A 17908-nucleotide genomic window follows, 5' to 3' on the forward strand; every position below is an offset into this window, starting at 1 on the left:
TTTTTTTTTTTTTTTGTATTGGGTATCAAACTCAGATCCTTGCCCTTGCTGGGAAGGCTCCAGAACACTCTCTGTCTTCAGTGCCTGAGCTCTTAACCACACTATGCCACCTCATTTACATAATAAGCATAGCAAAGCATCCTGCTAGACACAGACAGAACCAGACTCAAAGTATGTCTGAGACTGGGGAGGGCAAGGAAATGCTCTTCAGTGGGTATAAAGTATCGCTCTAGACTAACTCTGTAAATACATGTACTTAAGTTTTAGGAGGGTTGATCTCATGTTAAATGTTCTTAAAATAATTTTAAAACTACATATACACACACAGCTAAGTTTGTCTTCTTCCAGTCCCATCTTTTACCATTCCATTCCATCTCTCTCAATGCAAATCCAAGAAACAAAAGGAGCTAAAGTCTTAATCAGTGATATTGCCCACCTAAATGAAACTTAGAAGTACTCTTTAATATCGATGATCTCAATTTATTTAATGGTACAATTAAGCCCTGACCTATGGGATGCCATTTTTTATAGCTTAAAAAAAAAAAAAAAAAGAGGGGCTTTAGAATGAACTTTAAAAAAAGAATGTAGCACTAAAATAACAGCCAACTAAATTTACAATGCAGTGCTTTCTCTGCTAACAGACTGTAAGATACATTCTAATTTCAGAGTTCAGAATATGAAAAAATGCACAAAAGGGGGAAGTACACTTGAATAAATGTGGTATTTTATTTTTACCACTAAGGACTTCAATATGAAAATAAGATGCCTATTATTAGCATGAAGTTTCTAGAGTCCATTTTCCTCTATAATATGTTCACTTAGAGGCTTATGTCAGTGCATTGAAAATTTCAGAAATTGCCATGTTATTATTTAGTACCTGTTAATATATATTTAAGGTACTACGAAGTCTGATTTGCTTTTGTAAGTACTAAATCATACCTAAGGTCAAAAAATGGAAAATCCTTTCAATAGACTATATGCCATTGTGTTCCATACAATACCAGTTTCTTTAGATAACTTCAGAATAAAAAGATTAATTCATTCGATAAATACTTAAATGAAAAATTTGAGAAATATTCCATACTGTATTTCCTCTTTGAAGTTAAAAATGGACATCAGCATACTGATGTCTTGGAGTAACCTGTTTTTCTTTATTCAGTCCAACATTTCCTAAAAATTTTTATATGGGTACAACAATTGTTAACCCACAGAACAAATTCTGGAAAACAGTTACCTATTCTATGATACTATACACGTTATCAAAACAATAACTGGCATTTTGTACAGATGCAGTGGATGAAATGTCCATTGCAAATTCCTATGTTTCAACTCTAATTCCAGTATGACATTTGTAGGTGGGAGGTAATTTCATTAGGGTTCTACCCTCATTAAAGAGATAGGTGCCCTTCTAAGAAGGGGTCAGGCAGCTAGCACCTGAGAGGAATACAATGAAAAGCCAGCAGTCTGCAGCCTGGAAGACAGCCCTCACAGAAGCGAAACCTGGATTCTAAGCCTCCAGAACTGTGGGAAAATTGTTTCTTTGGTGTGAGAAACTGAAAGTGCAAATGAGGACCAAAATATGTAATACACAACGTGAAATAGGAAGAAAAGGTCCAAAGGGGAAGAAAAGAAGGAAAAAATGGAAACAAAATCTTTGTAAATAGGAAGGGGGTAGGGGTTGAAGGAAGGGCAGGGGAATCTGGGGGAAAAAATAAGAACCAAGATATGTCATGTATAGATACAAATTCACAATTTAGAATGTCATCATAATGTATACCTAAAATGTACCAATAAACTTAATGAAAAAACTGTTTTAAGGCACCCAATCTGTGGTTGTCACAGTTTGAACTAAGGTAGCATATAAGATTCAAAAGACAAAAATCAAGACTGGGCTCACAGTGTACCACAGCTTAGCAATAGAATACTTGCCTGCCTGGCAAGTATAAGGCCCTGGACTTAATCTCTAGCACCTAAACAGACAGACAACTGAAGCAAGAAAAGTTGGGAGATAATCTACCCAAAAGCCATAAGACCTATAGAACTGTACGTAGGGTAAATACGATTGTAGATTGAAGCTTGTAAAATTCGTCTAAAAGATAACTATTTGTACTATTTACTCAAATTATCAGGGGAAATGAAACTGCCAGAGAGTTTTAGTTTCTATGTCTCTGTCATAAAAATTTAAATCATATTCTTACCAAGTACATATTGACACAAGACATAGTAAGTCACTAGGTGAATGAAAGTGGATATACTACTATTAATCACCATAGGAAAAAATGTTTGACGGTAGTAAAACACGTTTTTATGGATACATACATCCATTTCATTTGCAAATATAATCACAAGCCTTTACATGAACAATTTATTTTGGGTAGAGGTTAACAGGAGCATATTTCATAAATCTATCCTTGACAAACACTGGTCTGACTCTGATATTTTATCGTAATTAAAAATACACATGGATGATCAAAACTTACATGTTAAAAAATAGATCCCTTTCTCACCTATGTAAAAATCAATTCAAAATGGATCAAAGACCTAAATACAAGACCTGAAACCTTGAAATTGGTACATGAAAACATAAGGGAAATACTTCAAAATATAGTCACAGGCACTGACTTCCTTAACAGGAGGCCACTAAGGAAATAGCAAGAATCATCAAATGCGATTATATCCAATTAAAAAGCTTTACACAGCCAAGAGAACAAGAGAGTAAAGAAAAAAAATCATAGACTTGGAGGAATTTTTTGCCACCTACAGAGGCTATCTAGAATATATAAAGAACTAAATTTATTATTCAGGCACAATAATCCAATCAATAGAAAAATGAATGGAACAGACAATTCTCAAAAGAAATAATGGCCAATAAGTATATGAAAATATTCAACATCCTCAGCCTTCAGGGGAATGCAAATCAATGCTGGTGAGGTATTCAGGGGGTTGGGGGTAGTAGCCTTTCTACATTGTAGGTGGGAATGTAAATTTGTATAACCACTGGAAAACTATGGAAATTCTTCAAATAACTAAGAAATACCACATGACCTAGCTAAACCACTCCTCAGTATATACCTAACATCAGCATACTGCAGAGATACTAGCATGCTTAAACTGAGGCACACATAATTCATGATAGCCCACAAACAGGTGAATAAAGGAAACAAATGAATGGAAAATGTATCTACAATGGAGTATTATTCAGCCATAAAGGATGAAATGTCATTTGCAAGAAAATGGATGAATTGTTGATAAATATGTTAAGTAAATAAAATAAGCCAGATTCAGACAAATGTCATACATTTTCCCTAATATGTGGAAGCTGGGAAGAAAAGATGACAAAGTAGAAGGGAGACTATTAGCAAGAGGAAAGGAATCATAGGAGGGGAGGGGATTGTGGGGAGGGTGGCTATGATCAAAGTATGTCATATGCATGTATGAAAATACCACAGTAAAACTCTTACTTTGTAAAGTGAACATGCACTAAGAATAAATATAGGGAAAAAACATGAAAAACTTACATGGTTCTGTACCGAATGCCTCTTCTTGAATAATACATTTTGCATCCAATGTAAAGAATAGATAAAACTCCCAGTGTCAATACAATACCACCAACAAAGCTGCCAGTATCAAATTTTGATCCTCTGTATTCTTTAGAATGAACAGTTGCTGTGACCAGAAGAAAACACAACTAGTATTAGTGCTTAAAAACAAAACAACCCACAAAAAACAGTAACTATAATTTCCAGGATTTCTATGAAAGGACATTGATGTGGAATGAGAAAAATTTAGGCACAGAAAAGTTTCTATATTTATTTTTGCAGAATAGAATGATGTGTCATTTAACAACTTATTTGTAGCACCCGAAAAGCAGGTTGACTTTAATACATACTTGTTAGCAGTGTCACTGAACTACTGTGGGTTGTGGTCATCGTGGGTGTTGACATATGGGATATGTTGTGGGAAATACTCGTTCCTTTAGGTGTAGACTTTGAGGTGGTGGGCGTTGTACTGGTTGAGACTCCTGGTGTTGCCATTTTAGAAGTAGATTTCCTGGTGACAGCTGTCACGTTGATTGAGACTACGGATATTGTAGTTAATGGTTTCACGGTGCTGCTGCTTGTATTGCTGGATTTGCTTGTATTGCTGGAAGGTACAGTCTCTGCAAGGATGTCAAGAAATATTAAAACTGGTGCTATGCTTTAGGGTAAAAGATCCCACTGTACTGAGACTTTTCACACAGAGGGAGTGTAACAAACATAGCAGTATGAAACATAATTTAGTCCGCGAAGGCTTTGCACTACACTGCAATTATAATATCTCAAGCCAGTAAGATATTCAACAGAAACTAAACCAAACTTATATAAAGCTAGGAATTTCTGTGAAAAAGTAAAGATTAAACCCAGAGGATTGCATTCCTTCAGTGCAAGGGCAGTATCTTAAATCAGCTGTGTCCGAACATCTTACCATACTTCATGTTACATTACAGGTTTTCAACAAGTATTTGTTAAATGAATGAATAAACCTATGAGCCTAGAAAGTTTCTAAATTTCAAGCTTCTCTGCCACATTTCCAAGGACTCTGAAGATAACTTACAGTTAAATGATTCTAACCTTGATCCCTCCCCAGTAGGATAAATGCATGCATAAATTACTCTTTATAAGGGTAAAAAAAAAAAAAAAGACTCCCATAATGGATTAGAAGATGAAATGCCATCAAAGAATTTTTCCATGGTGGGAAGGATATATTTCTGAAAGGTCTAGAAATCCCAAGGCCAGTTTTACATGGGAGAATCATTAGTGATGCTTTAAAATAAACATGTAAACAACAGCTCCTACATTAAACTGAATTTTTTCTTTTGCTGTGATAAAATTAAGTACACAATAAAAGGGATAGGTATTGATTATGTCAACACTCAACAATAAGTTATTTTCTCACTCAAGTAAAAGTTCGCCTTTTAGGGGAAGAGGGCATATAACAAATCATGTGACCAGAAGTAAACCTTTCTAAGTTAACAATACTGTGTCTTTTTTCAAAGGTCCACAATTTATAGTTAATTTATTTCAGGTTCATTGTTTCTCTGCACCTATGTATTCCCAAATAGTAAACCTAAAAAAAAAAGTAACTATTAAGCCTGCCATTCTCTCCTTTTCCTCAGCACCAATGCGCTCATGTTCCCTATAGTGCTGCTGCTGTGGACCAAAAGTGATTATTTCATATATTATTGTCCTGCCTTCCATAACTATTTTGGATTTCTTTCCTTTTCCTTTTCCTCCCTTGTCCCTCCTTCACTTTTTCCCCTTTGTCCCTTATGCTGGGAATTGAATCCAGAGCCTTACACATGCTAAGCAAGCTCTCTGCCATTGAACTTCAACGCCTAATCCTTTAAAAATTTTAAGATAGGCTCTCACTAAATTGCTCAGTCTGGCCTGGAACTCACAATTCTGCCTCAGCATCCTGAGTAGCTGGAATTACAGGCATATTGCCACCACACCTGGGTTATTATTTTTGAAAGATTTCAGTATTCTAACCTAAATGTATAGGCTAGTTGTAATAGTGTTGTTTCTCTGCCTGCGAGCTTTTACTATACTCAGATTCCTACTCCATTCCTTCAACATTAGGTCTCCTCCACTGACTTTAAAAAGGCCACAGGAATTAATACCTCTATACTACACTACATAGACAAATATAATTATCCAAGTAGCTACCATATTTAAAACTAGTCTTGTGTTCAATTCTGAATGTTCTCTAAGGGAATACTGTAAGCACTAGAATAATCACAAACTGCTGAACGAATTCTGTTGTAATAAAATTAAACACTGCAAAGAGCCAGCAATTATATTCTACCTCTTTATACACAGTGATCCTTGTAGAGTAAAACAATACAATGCTGCTTTTGGATTTCACACACATACAGAGGCTACTCATCTCCCCTGCATGAGATTTTTAGGATAGGGCAGGAGGCTTCAGCATGGGACTCTGCACTCTGCCAAGAGCCTGCCAAAGACAACTACACCACTGCCGACCATCACCCTATTGGCTTTTTTCTCTTAAGCCCCTCCTTACGGGGGTCCAGCCAAGCAGAAGATGAAGGGGAAAGACCAGAACAAGGAGGTCAACAGTGTCAGCTCTCCCACTGCAAGCTGTAAGCAAACTGGGCTGACAAAGGGGAATTCCAATTTCAAATACTGTAGAACTTAATTATTTTGACAATATTCTGGCCAGCAACTGCACCCTGCTAAATAGAACTTACTCAATAAACCAGACATACTATGTATAATACTTCAGCCAGTGAAGTGAGGGTTGGTGCCACTAGGCAAAGGGTACATGTGACACAGCTGTTGGTGCTCAGTGTAAAGGTTGAACTGTGTGACCCCCAACTACTTTGGCTTAACTCTTAACCCTCAGTACTTCAAAATATGACTTGAGAGTCTTCAGAGATCATCACGTTAAAATAAGCCATCAAAAGCTCATGGTAGCCTTACAAAAAGGGAAAATTGGAGACACACACGGAGCACACCACATAAACCCAAAGAGACAGATCAGGTGAGGGTTTTATAAACCGAGAAACCCCAAAGACTGCCAGCAAGTAACAAGGACCTGGGTGAGAACTACGAACAGACTCAAGTGGCCCACAGATGGAAGTGACCCCGATCTATCGCTCTAGCCTGCAGAACTATGGGTCAATACATTTAAACCATCAGTCTGTGGTACTTGGTTAGAGCTGCCATAGCAAACTGGTACACTCCTCTTCGGAGCTGTTTTCACTTATAACTGGCATCAGTAGTTGTGCTTAGCCTATTCCTTTTACAGATCTCTGAAACTAATCACTGTGACACAAATTAAGTCAGTAAATATCTGTGAAACCAGAATCGAGATCTGTTAAATACAACATGAGATCCTCTATAGACTTCAATCAGAGGTATTAAGGATTTCTTGTTCTTAAATAATTATAGGAAAACGAAGAGAAGGGCTGTAACAATTGCATCCATACACCTTCTTTCCCAGCAGCTGTATACAACAAAAGAAAAAGAACAGGAATATGGATAGGATAATGTTTTGGGACTGCTATAAAAATATTCAATCTGTTTTGTAGTGAAGCCGCTTCAGCCCCAGGTGTTCTATGATAGAATTAGAGATTCTATTTACTGAGCTCTTCTCCTGACCAGGCCTAGTAATGTTTTCTAGGCACAGTGGGTAGGAGCTCAAGTTCTAGATGAGCTCATCTGTTTATCTGCTGGGCAATTGTAAACAAGTTCCTTAACCTCTCTGAGACTTACTATCCTGCACTACAAAACACTGGTATTACAAGGGACTGGGAGAATTAAGGGAGACAGTATGTGTCAAAGTACTTTACCACAGTACCTGTGAGGGCAAAAATGCTCAGTGATATTTTTTAAATCATTAATTTCATTAAATGTAACTCACCTACAAAGCTGCACTTTTATTGTTCCCTATGGGAAGCTGAAGCACAGATACAGAGGTCCATGTCCTGTGGTTACCATGGTTACAATCCGAATGGCATCCTTACAGAGAAGACCACTACTCCAGCTTATGGACACAAACAGCCAAAACAATCAAACACAAAAAACCCCCAAAACAGAAACATGTCTTAGGCCTCTTCTATTAACATTAGCTAGCTACCTTTTTATCCCAAAAAAGCTAAAAATACTCTGAAACAGTCTACTTTTTCCTAGGCCAAATAAAAGTACTCATCAAAGTCTGGATTTATTCCAACTACTTGAGTGTATTACTATACTATGTTGAAGTAACTGCCCTTAATCCTATTACCCTGAGTCCAAATAAAATGATGTTTTTCTTTTACCCTAAGTATATCAAAGTGTGACATCAACTATACACATAAAACAGTGTTGAAAATATGCATCCAATTTTTAAAAATCTCACAGTTCTTGTTAGATGGGACAGTAGCAGCTTTTCGTTTCCAATTATAGTTGTCAAAAATACTGGGCTATTTCAGACAAAATTTCTGGTGCCACAGTTATTTTGAGGAGTCCATAATTCTAAGCATGGTTTGTAGCTTGACAGAATTAAAGAATAAATATTCTTCTGTTGATGGTTTCTTTTGCAGTGCAGAAGCTTTTTAATAAGATGAGAGCCCATTTGTTGATTCTTTCTGCTAGTAAAGGATAAATATCCTTGTGTGGGGGTGTTCTCAGATTTTTTTTAAAAAAACATGAAAATCCTGAAAATCTTTCTTATAGATTAGAATAACATTTTTATAACTTTATGATATCAACCAAGCATCAGTGTAATCCCAGAAATGAATTCATTAGTTAGGAAGCAAAGAGGCCTTCTTTCATTGCAGTCAACAGTCTCATTCTAAGAATTCTTTAATTTACTTAAAGGTCAAAAATGCACAGAATTTTAAAACCTGGATTTAGAAAAAAATCTAGATTAAAAATTAAGAGAAAACTGTAGAATCTCATGATCATGAAATGTTCATTTTTTGAAAGTCAAATGTAAAAATTCTTAAATTTCTACAATGAAAAGCTAAAATTTCAATCAGAAAACAATTATCTAACAATTTTCGTCCAAAGAAACAATTAGTTAAGTATTTTCATTCCTATATTTTTATACTATCTTTTTCTCAACTTAAAATAATTATTTTATTAATATAACAGGATACTTGTTTCTCTGGCAAGGATTGAAAGGCAGTTTTAGTCAAAGCAGGTATCTGCCTTAAAGACAGGACCAACAACGGAAACTCACTTTAGCTTTGTTGAAGAAATTTAAGGGTGATCCCATGTATTCCCACAGCTGTATGGAAATTAGCTGAGCATCATAGGTAATGCCCATTCTATTCCAACACCATAGATCCCACCCACAGTTAACAACCTCAGCTAATTACAAAAAGGGCACGAATCACCATAAAGGTGTTCAGTAAGAATGATAGTATTTTCCCTTGTTTCATGTTTGGAACTGTCCAAGCCTATTCTGCCATCCTTGCTCCCTACAGAATAAAAAAGACTTCACTCTGCTAGTCCTCTCCAATACACTAGAGTTAGGCTGGCAGCTCAGCGCTCCCTCCTTTCTAAATATTTGTTTAGTATATACTGTATGCCAATACTCTACTCTGTTGACACACACATGACCTTTACTTGGAAGATCTCCTGCAGAAGACAGACAGTACAGTTACAGTCTCAGGCCAGGGGCTAGGCCAATTTTCACCTTCCTCCTTGGCGCTCCATTATCCTTTTTATTTTTATTAAACTTCTATATTTCTGATTTTTCTAAATATAGAAGTATTACATATATCTGTATTACTACTTTAAAAAATAACATGGTATAATATGAAATATATTCGGTCATTATTCCTGGCCCCTGGCTCCAAAAACTCTTGGAATTTTCTGAATGCTAAGAGTATCTTATTAATCATGAGCCCAATTTCATCATACCTGAGCTTATCCTACTGAGGTAACTTAGGATAGGTCTCTAGTCAGTCTCAGGATGGGGTTCCTCACCAAAAATTCACTCACCGAAGTGATTTGACTATAGAACTTTCAGCCCTTTCTATAGACTTCTCGGAAGAGAACAGTCTGGAACAGGGGCTTCAGGGACTAAACACGGGGCCTCACAAACGTTGGGCAGATGTTCTAACACTAAGCTGCCTCCCCAGGCCGGACAATGAACTTTTTATCTAAGGAAATTTAAGAACTTTTAAAGGTGGCATCTTTCCTAAATGTCAAAAGTCTCTACATTTAGCAGCTTCTTTTACGGTACAGGCTTATCCACACCAAGAGAATGATCACAGCACTTTGTCAAAATTCTGTTGGAACAGTCATTTCCAAATGGTTCTTCCAGATAGGAAGTCTATGGCCTTTTCAGCTCTTGTGCTCACTTCTAAAAGTTAAAGGACACACTGCACTGGAAAAGATTATCCGCTCATTCATACTTTCAATCCTCGCTTCTTCCATCCCATTCGTTCACTAAGTATTCAGTCCGCTACTCCGTGTGGAGCACTGAGATATAAAGACAAACGTTCCCCACCCTCAAGTACATGTCCTAGTGGAAGGGAAAGACAAGCAGAGACAGATCAGAATATTTTATGGCAGCTCCAAAAGGATGAACACAACGCTACACTAGCTAAACCTCAATTGAATTAAATTCAGCAGTCAATTCTACAAATTTAGCACTTGCATAATTTTGAATATTTACAAATTTATTGGCTTATTTTATATGACACAAGGCTAAGTACTACAATGAAAATAAAGGCAAAACAATCCACAAAGCATTTCATCTAGTATGGAATATTAGATGTACATTTTCTGTTATCCAAATACAGATATTTTATATAAGGCAGAGGAGATATAGACAGAATAAATACAAATTTGGAAACAAGCTACTAAAGCTTAAGAGGAGAAAGAGCAGGGAAATGACTCTGAAGCAGGCCCTGGGTTGGAAAGGAAGCAAACAATAAGATTAAGAGGAAATTATTTTTAGTGAAGGAAACTACCAGAATGCAGGTGCACAGAGGTACGGAGTTCTGGGAATCTTAAGAAGCCCAGGTTAGCTGAAGTGTAGTGTGTGCGTTGATACATTTTAACTGGAAGCTTATTATGACAGACAGAATAGGAAATAGGTTATCAAAGGGCCCCTAGTTCTCATAGGTTTATTAAGAGGTGCAACAATGACAAAGAAAAGAGCTTCTTTTAATGACCCCTGAGTCCTCCAGTGGCACTCAAGCACTAAGGATAGAGGCATCAACAGTATGCTGCTTTTAGAGTATTTAAAATTTTATATTTAAGGATCCTAATAGGTCAGGGTCTATAAACTACAGCAGGCCAAATTCAGTTTGTTTTTATAAATAGTCTTACTGGAACACAGCATGTTCATTCTTTTTATGTTCCCTCCCTCCCTGCTTTCTTTCTTTCCCCTCTCCTCCTCCTTTCTTTCTTTCTTTTCGGTACCAGGGATCAAACTTGGGACCTTGCACTTTTACATATTTTCTATAGCTGCTTTTGTACCACAATGACACAACTGAGTACAATTGCAAAAGAGACAACATGCCTCCAAGGGTAAAAATATTTACTATTTTGCCTTTCACAAGTAAGTATACATAGTCAGGTCATTGGTCTGTTTAATAAATGCCAATAGAGTACACTATCTACAGCACGTGGAGCTTATCACAGTTTATCTCCCTGGTATTTTCTCCAAGAGAAGCTTGTCACTAAATGCAGTTCTTGGACTGTACACGGGGAGACCTAACTGTGTGACAGCAGTCCTCAACGCCAGCTGCTCAGCAGTCACCCAGGGAGCGACTGAAAAGTATCATCAGGTGCCACTCTGCCACCCTCGTTTTCAACTGGTCTGACGTGGAGCTTAGGTGATTCTAGTGTACTATCAGGGTTGAAAAGACTGTATTATACTACTGCTTATGGTAACTAAGTTACGAATTGGGAAGTTATCTATTAGTTGTGATTACTTTGATTTTAAGACCATTTAACTCATGCACTGCATAATGGCATTTTGGTTAGCAGCAGACCTGACCTGACAGTGGTCCCATAAGATTATAATAAAGCTAAAAAATTCGTATAGCCTGGTGATAATGTAGCCAGGATAATGTACTGCAAGGCATTATTCATGTGGTTGTGTTAGTAGTGATGCTGGCGTAAGCAAGCCTGCACATATAATGGTCATGCATATACAGTTATACACACACAGCACTCAATACTCGAAAACGTTACTTTAACAGAAAGGTTTATGCCGGCAGCAACCTCACCTTCTGTATACCACATTGCCTGACTGAACCAAGAGGCCTCCTGGGGTGACGGAACAATACTACTCAGGTTGTAGATACATTCTGATGTCCACATAACAACAAATCACCTGACTGTGACTTTGTCAGAATGTTTCCTGTGGCTAACCAAGGTATGGCTGACTATATCTGTAGCTGTTCAATCTGGCAGAACATTTTCCTAGACGACACCATTCCAAGATCCCCTGTGGATGTAAAACCTTGAACAGAAGGGAACCCTATTTAGTACAGTGACACCATGACAGTCAGTCTGATAATCAAGACAGCTACTAAATGACTGAAGGGCAGGTAGTGTATACAGTGTACATGCTGGAGTGAGGAAGACTCACATAGGGACAGCACAAAAACTCATCATGCTACTCTCAATAGCACACAATTTAAAGCTTAGAAATTGTTTATTTGTGAAATTAGCTCAGAAAGCAAAATCACAGATGGGGAGAGGGTACCCTGTATACTGCATATACTATAATCACTCTCAAATAATGACAAAGTTATGCCACCTACCTAAAAGAGTGCCTGTCGCTCCTACAGGAAGACATACACTTTCTCCTAAAGTGTACAAAATTGTGAAGAAACAATTTTTTTTCAGCTTTGAGTTTATTGGTACATTTTAGGTATACAGTAGTTACATTCATTGTTGGGATCTTGTACCTCTACATGACAAGTCTTGGTTCTCATTTTTTCGCCTTGTCCCTGCCCTCCCTTCACCCCCTCCTCCCCTCCCCATCTACAACCACTTTATTTCCATCTTTTCATTATCTCACATTTTTTTCTTTTCCCTTTTTACCCTTTCCCTACCCGTCCCACCTTCCCTACACCTTTAGCTCCTTTCTTCCCATTTCTCAATCTCAGTAATCTTATTAGGATCTTCTGTATTATTGCAGATTATTCACACCAGAGAAACTATTTGGTATTTACACATGTGTGACTTATTTATTTCACTTAGGAGTATATCTTCAATATGTATCCATTTTCCTATGACTGAATCTATTTTCTCATTCTTTATGGCTGAGTAATATTCCATTTTATAGAAAAACCACATCTTTACCCAGTTTCCAACTGATGGGCAAATAGGCTGTTTCCAAGTTTTAGCTATTACAAACTGTGCCACTATAAACATGGGTGCGCATACTTCTCTGTGATATGATTCTTTTAGTTCTTTTGGAAAGATACCCAGCAGAGGGATGGCTGGGTCAAATGGAACCTCCAGTCCCAGCTCTCTGAGGTATCTCCATATTGATTTCCATAGTGGTTGCACCAGTCTGCACTCCCACCAATGGAGAAGGGTTCCTTTCTCCCCACAACCCCGCCAACATTTGTTATTGTGTGATTTCTTGATAGCAGCCATTCTTTGTGAGGTGAGGTGGAATCTCAGTGTTGTTTTCATCTGCATCTCTTGAATGATCAGTGATGTGGAACATTTTTTCATATATTTACTTGCTGCTTTTACTTCTTTGTCTGAGAAATGCCTGTTCATTTCAGATGCCCATTTTTGAATCGGGTCTTTATATTTGGGGGGGCTGAATGTTTTGAGTTCTTTATATATTCTTGATAATAGTCCTTTGCCTGAGGAACAGCTGGTAAAAATTTTGTGAAGAAACAATTTAAATAGAAAGGTGGTAAATGTGAAAATGAGGCAAGAAACATGTTTTACTTAAATTACTGTCTGAACCATTAAGAGATCTCATTCAATTATGGCCCTTACATTAATACTAAAAAACAGGTGGTTTTTATTTATTTATTTTGAGCATCTGAGGCAGTTTATCCTATAGCCTCACTCCTAACTAGACAAGACTGAAAAAGCCCAAATGAACTGCAAATATTCTATTATTTATAGAATTCTGACAGATTTCCCATAAGGTGTTACAGGTTTGTTAGCTTTCCATTATTAAAATAAAGCACCTGAGATAATTAACGTATAAAGAAAAAAGGTTTGTTTTGACCCAGGTTAGGAGGTTTCAGTCTATGATCAGTTGGCCTCGCTGTGTGGACCTGTGGTGAGGCAGCAATCATGCCAGGATTGCACAGGGGGCAAAACTGCTTACTTCACAGCTGAGTGCACAGCTGAAGGGCTGTGATTCCATAGTCCCCTTGAGAGCAGGCCCCCAAGGCCCTAAGGACCTCCAACAAGGCCCCAACTCTCAAAGGTCCTACCACCTCCCCACAGCACCACCCTTAGGACCAATCCTTTAACACATAGACATTAGAGGACATTCAAGATGCAAACCGTAGTATTCTGTCCTACCCTCGAAGATTCATGTCCATCTCAAGTCAACATGATTTCAGTCCATCCCCAAAGTCCCACATCTGCGCTTGTTCCAGCATTGCTCAAAAGCCCACATCTAGTCTCCAAGACTCAAAGTAAAGTGAACTGTGAGCCCCTATAAAAACTAAAAAGAATATTTACATACTTCCAAGATACAGGGGTAGGACAGGGATAAGGTAAACATTCCTATTCCAAAAGGGAGGAACAGGGGAACAAAAAGGAAAGAATAGCCCAAAGGAAAACTGAAACCTAGGAGAACAAATGTTAAATCCTACAGTTCTGTTCTAGGCATCTAGGGACTACTGTGGTGGGAGGTGGGTTCCGCAGGCCTGGGGCAGCCCCAGCCCTCTACCCTGGCTTGCTACACATGGCCAATCTCTTGGGAAGGTTTTGCATGTTGCCTATACCTTTCCCTTAAGCTGGCACTGGGCATTGCTAGTGCCTCTATCTTCCCGGAGTCTCTATTGCAGCTTTGACTTCACTCCCACAGCTCCATGCATCGCTCTAGTTGCTGGGACTCTGATCCTCCATATCATGTCTGACCTCTTAGGCTTCCCTTTGAAATCTTAAGTCAGAGCCCCAGGACCCCATAACTCTTGCATTCCGCAAGCCTATAAAAACAGCATCCCATGAACGCCAACATCTGATGCCATCAGGAACAGCACCTGGGCCTGCTTGAACAACAGCTGCAATGGCCTCTGCATACCTTGTCAGCTAAATATGAGAAGCAATTCCCCAGGTCACCACCTTTCCCACATAAAGGATTCTCTCCTGGCAAGTCTTTGAAACAACTGCATCTCTGAGATGCCCCTGAGGCATCTTTCCTACAGTCACAGTACGCTTGACTATTTATTGACAGAAACTGCTGTAAATGTGCTTCTTTTCTGGCCAAGCTACAAATGTTCCAAATCTATTTACTCTATTTATCTTTGCTCCCGATTCTCACTGTAAATTTAGCTATAAGTAGTCAGTAATACCCATGCTACAACCCGCATGCTGTACGACCTTGAAATCTCCATTAGATAAATTTTAAATTTGGCCTCCCACAGAATATCATGAACAAAATACACCTAAGTTCTTTGCCAGGAAGTTACAAGGATAGCTTCTATTGGATTCCAACAGTCATTTCCATCTGAAACTGAGGTAGGATATAATAAATAAAAGACAAGTAGAAAGGAGACAAGGAAATCATAACTAAAAAGTGTACTTTGTAAGACTGAAACTTCCAGGGCTTAGCAGAAATCACACAAGACAGCCCCATGCTGACATTCCTTGGCTAGATTTACACTCCTTCCCTACCTACCAGACACATTATCAGAAGGCCATAAACTGGCCCAATTAAGAGAGTAAACAAAAGGGTGAGCTAATCCAGAGAATGTTTAAATCACCTATTCAAAAACAAAGCATGCTTATGAATTGGCTGGTACCCTTTTGGAGTGGGCAGTTTCTTTACTCTTTCATCTCCTTCAGAAAAGTATAAATTTATTCAGTTTCAAACTGTAATGCATCTCATTTCTCTGAGCATCCACACTCTCCTTGAGGGCATCCTATAACCTCTGTCTTTGTCTAATAAAACCTCCTCATGCCTCTTTCTGACGTATCCCTGAAAATCCTTTTACTGCCACTGGAGTCAGTGAACCTGCAGGGGTGGAGTATGTTTGGGAAACTCAGATCCAGCCTGGTAACAAAAAAATCACACTGGTATCACCTTTACCCTGCATATTCCTATCAGCATGTTGGTCTTCAGGGCCCCACCAGACTCACCTGTTAAGCTCCATTCAAGGCATTCTAGGTTTCCTTTACCCTGCTCTTCCTTTAAATCAATGCCACAGGCTCCTCTACGTACTCAAATATACAGTAACAGCAAAGTCCACTCATTTTTTGTTAGCTTCATGTTACTATAACAGGACACCTGAGATAGCTTACAAAGAGAAAAGGTTTACTCTGCTTTGGTTTTGGAGTTTTGGGTGACTGACTGGCCCTGCTGTTGAGAGCCTGTGATGAGGCACATCATGGCAGCAGTGCAGAGGGGAGGAAAATCTCTCCCCTCAAGACAGGAAGCGAGGGGGTAGGGCGCTGCAGTACCATGGCTCCTGCAGGGCCTAACTCCAATGATCTAAGTATCTCTAACAAAGCTTCACCTCTCAAATGTTCCACCACCTCTTCACAGTGCCATTCAGGACTAAACTTATTACAGGCCTTTAGGGGACATTCAAGATCCAAGCTATAGCAAGTGTCGAGAGGATGAATAAAGGTACTTAACACCTGCCAACTCCTGGAGTAAAACATTCATTTGAAAGACCCAGGCCTGTAGGAAATAAGCATACATTTTACATGTAATCTATGGGAAAACTAAAGGATTTTAAATTTAAAGAATGTAAAGGACTGCCCTTAAAAAGGGGGGTGGTGTTTACCTACTGTGGTCCAAAAATCACCACCCTCTAGAAATGATAGTTTACTATTAGAAAGAATGGGTGTCTCCTTCAGAGCAGCTGTGGACTTGGAACACCTCCCCATGGAAACCTACAGGGCTTAGGCTTCATAAACACGAGTTTAATGTGAAGTAGAGTTTTCAGCTCCTGGGCTTTGTCTAACTGAAGTCTCTCACTTCTCTTTGTGCCACCATTCAGAGAAAACTCTTGCTGTCCTAGAGCTCATGCTAGGCCCATCAGATAATCTCTTTACTTACTGTAAGGTCAACTAGTTAATGACCTTAATAACATGTGGAAAAGCCTATTGCCATGTAGGATAATTGTAAAAATAAAATCAATTAAATAATCAAGGGTGGGGATAATGCAAGGCAGAAAGTCACTGGGAGTCATTTTAAGATTCTGCCTACAATTTTGGAAAAGCTGACCTTGTTTTGCCAATTTAGGAAAAGTAAGCTTCCTAGGTGTCAAATGAGAGAAAGCATCAGCAACCTCTCACTAAATTCAATGGTTCAAAAGTAAGGGGAATAAAATTGGCCCAAAATATAGGCGGCTTAAAGTTCTCCAATGTGAATTCACTGAACATACTTAGGGTTTCTTTCTTTTTCTTTTTAAGGCTACACAAATTTCCTAATAGGCCTTAAATTTTAGAGGTCATTTTTTGTGTGTGTGTTGGGGGTACCAGGGATCAAACTTGGGAACTCAGGACCTTGTGCAGGCAGCGGCACAACTAAGCTAAATCTCCAGCCTGAGGCCATAATTTAAAAAAATGTTTTTAATGTTGGCCACAATTTATTTTATTTTAATTAATTTTTTGGTACTGGGAATTGAACTTGGGACCTTGTGCTTGCGCGGCAGGCAACAGCACCCCTGAACTAATAGCACCCCTGAACTAAATCCCCAGCCTGAGGCCATATTTTTAAACAGTGATAGAGACTGAACCTAAGGCCCAACACGATAAGCAAAACACTCTACCAATGAGCTTATACTGCCAGCCCTTTGTGGCCAATATTTATTCACGTCCTAAGGGAGTACTTATTAGCTACAAGTTTATAGCTAAACGTGATGTTGACAGGTGAAGCATGGTCAGAGGAGGTGGGTCACTGAGGTTGGGCCCTGGAAGGGTCTTTCTCTTGTCCTTCCTAGATCTTGATCTTGTTATCTCTTCCCCAAGCCTCTGCTTCCTGTGGCCATGCCATGAACAAGTTGCTTCTGCCATGCCTATCTCTCATGCCATCCTGCCTTGGCGGCAAGGGTCTGTAGACTAAACCTACAAACTGTGAGAAAAAATAAACCCCCTTCTCCTTTAAGTTGTGGGTATCAGGTATTTTGTCCAGAGATAAGGGAAATAACTAAGGCAGCTACCAATGTCAACTGTCAAACGAGGGTTATTATGTACCGTGTATACCTGGACACAAAATTAATCCAACAGTATGAGGC

The 17908-nt window shown here is 38.6% G+C and overlaps 1 protein-coding gene across 1 annotated transcript in view; it reads right to left on the reverse strand.

The window, feature by feature from the left end:
* Tmem123 (transmembrane protein 123) overlaps positions 1-17908 on the reverse strand; it is a 45870-nt gene that overhangs the window by 1723 nt on the left and 26239 nt on the right. The window contains exons 2-3 of the mRNA XM_033764302.1: positions 3890-4159; positions 3519-3666 (exon numbers count right to left, since the gene is read on the reverse strand). Coding sequence (XP_033620193.1) covers positions 3519-3666; positions 3890-4159 — 418 coding nt within the window. The remainder of the gene's footprint in view (positions 1-3518; positions 3667-3889; positions 4160-17908) is intronic.

This window comes from Fukomys damarensis, unplaced genomic scaffold (assembly GCF_012274545.1).
Source record: "Fukomys damarensis isolate Sample0158 unplaced genomic scaffold, DMR_v1.0_HiC HiC_scaffold_16, whole genome shotgun sequence".
Classification (NCBI taxonomy): domain Eukaryota; kingdom Metazoa; phylum Chordata; class Mammalia; order Rodentia; family Bathyergidae; genus Fukomys; species Fukomys damarensis.